General features: G+C 49.9%; 1 protein-coding gene across 1 annotated transcript in view; it reads left to right on the top strand.

Moving 5' to 3' along the window:
• The window catches only part of LOC135057134 (uncharacterized), a 231,732-nt gene that overhangs the window by 4,922 nt on the left and 220,810 nt on the right, over positions 1 to 6,000 (top strand). The window contains 2 exon segments of the mRNA XM_063963030.1: positions 225 to 303; positions 422 to 519. Of these exon segments, the coding sequence (XP_063819100.1) occupies positions 267 to 303; positions 422 to 519 (135 nt within the window). The 5' untranslated portion in view covers positions 225 to 266.

The following is a 6,000-nucleotide window of genomic DNA, read 5'->3' as shown; positions in this document are numbered from 1 at the left end:
CATGCACTGTTGGGCTCCTCTGGCTTTCTCAGATGTGGTTCATGCGTTACCTATGGAGAAGCTGCAACATGACATCCAAGGACACGCAACTGCACCATGCATCACCATTATATTTGAGTGTGCCTTGGCAATATTTAAATCTTGTTCAGTGTGCCGCGAGTTGTAAAAGGTTGAAAATCTCTGCTATAAGGTGTCAGGATGTCACTGTCTATCTCTCCATGCAGGAGTGGGCGTATATAGAAGAACACAGGGGTCTGTACAAGGACATGATGATGGAGAATCACCGTCCCCTCACATCACTGGGTAAGAGGAGACTGTCATGTATTGTACAGGGAAGAGCAGGTATCGGGGCCCCTATATACACACATCATCTGATAATCACATATATACACTGTACTCAGTCACTGTGTGTCTCCTACAGATGGACCCAGTAACAGAGATACCCCAGAGAGATGTCCCCGTCCTCTGTATTCCCAGGACTGTACAGAGGAGAATCACAGGATCCCACAGGAGGATCAGGTAGGTGGGAGTCATGGTTTTACCAATATACCAAAGTGACTGTCACTATATGATCTGTAGAGAAGCTGTGTGTCTTATACAGTGATATAATGGTGTTTAGTTTTAAAGTAATCAGACATTATTAAAGTGTTATTTCTCTGACGTCCTAGTGGATGCTGGGAACTCCGTAAGGACCATGGGGAATAGCGGCTCCGCAGGAGACTGGGCACAAAAGTAAAGCTTTAGGACTACCTGGTGTGCACTGGCTCCTCCCCCTATGACCCTCCTCCAAGCCTCAGTTAGATTTTTGTGCCCGAACGAGAAGGGTGCACACTAGGGGCTCTCCTGAGCTGCTTAGTGAAAAGTTTAGTTTTAGGTTTGTTATTTTCAGTGAGACCTGCTGGCAACAGGCTCACTGCATCGAGGGACTAAGGGGAGATGAAGCGAACTCACCTGCGTGCAGAGTGGATTGGGCTTCTTAGGCTACTGGACACCATTAGCTCCAGAGGAATCGAACACAGGCCCAGCCATGGAGTCCGGTCCCAGAGCCGCGCCGCCGGCCCCCTTACAGAGCCAGAAGCAAGAAGAGGTCCGTAAAAATCGGCGGCAGAAGACATCCTGTCTTCACCAAGGTAGCGCACAGCACTGCAGCTGTGCGCCATTGCTCCTCAGCACACTTCGGTCACTGAGGGTGCAGGGCGCTAGGGGGGGGGCGCCCTGAGTAGCAATAAAAACACCTTGGCTGGCGAAAATACATCACATATAGCCCCCAGGGCTATATGGATGAATTTTAACCCCTGCCAGAATCCATAAAAAAGCAGGAGAAAAGTCTGCGAAAAAGGGGCGGAGCCTATCTCCTCAGCACACTGGCGCCATTTTCCCTCACAGCTCCGTTGGAGGGAAGCTCCCTGGCTCTCCCCTGCAGTCACTACACTACAGAAATGGTTAAAAAAGAGAGGGGTGCACTAATTAGGCGCAGTATTAACAATACAGCAGCTATAAGGGGAAAACACTTATATAAGGTTATCCCTGTATATATAGAGCGCTCTGGTGTGTGCTTGCAAACTCTCCCTCTGTCTCCCCAAAGGGCTAGTGGGGTCCTGTCCTCTATCAGAGCATTCCCTGTGTGTGTGCTGTGTGTCGGTACGTTTGTGTCGACATGTATGAGGAGGAAAATGATGTGGAGGCGGAGCAAATTGCCTGTAATAGTGATGTCACCCCCTAGGGGGTCGACACCTAAGTGGATGAACTGTTGGAAGGAATTACGTGACAGTGTCAGCTCTTTACAAAAGACAGTGGTTGACATGAGACAGCCGGCTACTCAGTTTGTGCCTGTCCAGACGTCTCATAGGCCGTCAGGGGCTCTAAAGCGCCCGTTACCTCAGATGGCAGATACGGACGCCGACACGGATACTGACTCCAGTGTCGACGGTGAAGAGACAAATGTGACTTCCAGTAGGGCCACACGTTACATGATTGAGGCAATGAAAAATGTTTTACACATTTCTGATAATACGAGTACCACCAAAAGGGGTATTATGTTCGGTGAGGAAAAACTACCTGTAGTTTTCCTGAATCTGAGAAATTAAATGAGGTGTGTGATGAAGCGTGGGTTTCCCCCGATAAAAACTGATAATTTCTAAAAAGTTATTGGCATTATATCCTTTCCCGCCAGAGGTTAGGGTGCGTTGGGAAACACCCCCTAGGGTTGATAAAGCGCTCACACACTTGTCAAAACAAGGGGCTCTACCCTCTCCTGAGATGGCCGCCCTTAAGGATCCTGCTGATAGAAAGCAGGAGGGTATCCTAAAATGTATTTACACACATACTGGTGATATACTGCGACCAGCAATCGCCTCAGCCTGGATGTGCAGTGCTGGGTTGGCGTGGTCGGATTCTCTGACTGAAAATATTGATACCCTAGATAGGGACAGTATATTATTGCCTATAGAGCATTTAAAAGATGCATTTCTATATATGCGTGATGCACAGCGGGATATTTGTCGACTGGCATCAAGAGTAAGTGCGCTGTCCATTTCTGCCAGAAGAGGGTTATGGACACGACAGTGGTCAGGTGATGCGGATTCCAAACGGCATATGGAAGTATTGCCTTATAAAGGGGAGGATTTATTTGGGGTTGGTCTTTCAGACCTGGTGGCCACGGCAACAGCTGGGAAATCCACGTTTTTACCCCAGGTCGCCTCTCAACATAAGAAGACACCGTATTATCAGGCGCAGTCCTTTCGTTCCCATAAGGGCAAGCGGGCAAAAGGTTCCTCATTTCTGCCCCGTGACAGAGAGAGAGGAAAAAGGCTGCAGAAATCAGCCAGTTCCCAGGAACAGAAGCCCTCTCCCGCCTCTGCCAAGCCCTCAGCATGACGCTGGGGCTTTACAAGCGGACTCAGGCACGGTGGGGGCCCGTCTCAAGAATTTCAGCGCGCAGTGGGCTCACTCGCAAGTAGACCCCTGGATCCTTCAGGTGGTATCTCAGGGGTACAAATTGGAATTCGAGACGTCTCCCCCTCGCCGTTTCCTAAAGTCGGCTTTACCGACGTCTCCCTCCGACAGGGAGGCAGTATTGGAAGCCATTCACAAGCTGTATTCCCAGCAGGTGATAATCAAGGTACCCCTCCTGCAACAGGGAAAGGGGTATTTTTCCACACTGTTGTGGTACCGAAGCCGGACGGCTCGGTGAGACCGATTTTAAATCTAAAATCTTTGAACACTTACATACAGAGGTTCAAATTCAAGATGGAGTCACTCAGAGCAGTGATTGCGAACCTGGAAGAAGGGGACTACATGGTGTCTCTGGACATCAAGGATGCTTACCTTCATGTCCCAATTTACCCTTCTCACCAAGGGTACCTCAGGTTTGTGGTACAGAACTGTCACTATCAGTTTCAGACGCTGCCGTTTGGATGGTCCACGGCACCCCGGGTCTTTACCAAGGTAATGGCCGAAATGATGATACTCCTTCGAAGGAAGGGAGTTTTAGTTATCCCTTACTTGGACGATCTCCTGATAAGGGTAAGATCCAGGGAACAGTTGGAGGTCGGTGTAGCACTATCTCAGGTAGTGTTGCGGCAGCACGGTTGGATTCTCAATATTCCAAAATCGCAGCTGATTCCGACGACTCGTCTTCTGTTCCTAGGGATGATCCTGGACACAGTCCAGAAAAAGGTGTTTCTCCCGGAGGAGAAAGCCAGGGAGTTATCCGAGCTAGTCAGGAACCTCCTAAAACCGAGCCAAGTCTCAGTGCATCAATGCACAAGGGTTCTGGGAAAAATGGTGGCTTCCTACGAAGCAATCCCATTCGGCAGATTCCACGCAAGAACTTTCCAGTGGGACCTGCTGGACAAATGGTCCGGATCGCATCTTCAGATGCATCAGCGGATAACACTGTCACCAAGGACAAGGGTGTCTCTCCTGTGGTGGTTGCAGAGTGCTCATCTTCTAGAGGGCCGCAGATTCGGCATTCAGGACTGGGTCCTGGTGACCACGGATGCCAGCCTCCGAGGCTGGGGAGCAGTCACACAGGGAAGGAATTTCCAGGGCTTATGGTCAAGCCTGGAGACATCACTTCACATAAATATCCTGGAGCTAAGGGCCATTTACAATGCTCTAAGCTTAGCAAGACCTCTGCTTCAAGGTCAGCCGGTGTTGATCCAGTCGGACAACATCACGGCAGTCGCCCACGTAAACAGACAGGGCGGCTCAAGAAGCAGGAGGGCAATGGCAGAAGCTGCAAGGATTTTTCGCTGGGCGGAAAATCATGTGATAGCACTGTCAGCAGTATTCATTCCGGGAGTGGACAACTAGGAAGCAGACTTCCTCAGCAGGCACGACCTCCACCCGGGAGAGTGGGGACTTCACCCAGAAGTCTTCCACATCATTATAAACCGTTGGGAAAAACCAAAGGTGGACATGAGGGCGTCCCGCCTCAACAAAAAACTCGACAGGTATTGCGCCAGGTCAAGGGACCCTCAGGCAATAGCTGTAGACGCTCTGGTAACACCGTGGGTGTACCAGTCAGTGTATGTGTTCCCTCCTCTTCCTCTCATACCCAAGGTACTGAGAATTATAAGACGGAGAGGAGTAAGCACTATATTCGTGGCTCCGGATTGGCCAAGAAGGACTTGGTACCCGGAACTTCAAGAGATGCTCACGGAGGATCCGTGGCCTCTACCTCTAAGAAGGGACCTGCTCCAGCAAGGACCCTGTCTGTTCCAAGACTTACCGCGGCTGCGTTTGACGGCATGGCGGTTGAACGCCGGATCCTGAAGGAAAAAGGCATTCTGGATGAAGTCATCCCTACCCTGATCAAAGCCAGGAAGGATGTAACCGAAAAACATTATCACCGCATTTGGCGAAAATATGTTGCGTGGTGCGAGGCCAGTAAGGCCCCGACGGAGGAATTTTCAACTGGGTCGATTCCTACATTTCCTGCAAACAGGAGTGTCTATGGGCCTGAAATTGGGGTCCATTAAGGTTCAAATTTCGGCCCTGTCAATTTTCTTCCAGAAAGAACTAGCTTCAGTCCCTGAAGTTCAGACGTTTGTAAAAGGGGTACTGCATATACAGCCTCCTTTTGTGCCTCCAGTGGCACCTTGGGATCTCAATGTAGTTTTGGGGTTCCTAAAGTCACATTGGTTTGAACCACTTAAATCTGTGGAGTTAAAATATCTCACATGGAAAGTGGTCATGCTATTGGCCCTGGCCTCGGCCAGGCGCGTGTCAGAATTGGCGGCTTTATCCTGTAAAAGCCCTTATCTGATTTTCCATTCGGACAGGGCGGAATTGAGGACTCGTCCTCAGTTTCTCCCTAAGGTGGGTTTCAGCGTTTCACCTGAACCAACCTATTGTGGTGCCTGCGGCTACTAGGGACTTGGAGGACTCCAAGTTGCTAGACGTTGTCAGGGCCCTGAAAATATATCTTTCCAGGACGGCTGGAGTCAGAAAATCTGACTCGCTGTTTATCCTGTATGCACCCAACAAGCTGGGTGCTCCTGCTTCTAAGCAGACTATTGCTCGTTGGATTTGTAGTACAATTCAGCTTGCACATTCTGTGGCAGGCCTGCCACAGCCAAAAATCTGTAAATGCCCACTCCACAAGGAAGGTGGGCTCATCTTGGGCGGCTGCCCGAGGGGTCTCGGCTTTACAACTTTGCAGAGCAGCTACTTGGTCAGGAGCAAATACGTTTGCAAAATTCTACAAATTTGATACCCTGGCTGAGGAGGACCTGGAGTTCTCTCATTCGGTGCTGCAGAGTCATCCGCACTCTCCCGCCCGTTTGGGAGCTTTGGTATAATCCCCATGGTCCTTACGGAGTTCCCAGCATCCACTAGGACGTCAGAGAAAATAAGATTTTACTCACCGGTAAATCTATTTCTCGTAGTCCGTAGTGGATGCTGGGCGCCCATCCCAAGTGCGGATTATCTGCAATACTTGTACATAGTTATTGTAAAATAATCGGGTTATTGTTGTAGTGAGCCATCTTTTCG

Source organism: Pseudophryne corroboree, chromosome 3 (assembly GCF_028390025.1).
Source record: "Pseudophryne corroboree isolate aPseCor3 chromosome 3, aPseCor3.hap2, whole genome shotgun sequence".
Taxonomy (NCBI): domain Eukaryota; kingdom Metazoa; phylum Chordata; class Amphibia; order Anura; family Myobatrachidae; genus Pseudophryne; species Pseudophryne corroboree.
Note: the sequence above shows the minus strand (reverse complement) of the source record. Positions and strands in the feature narration are given on the sequence as shown.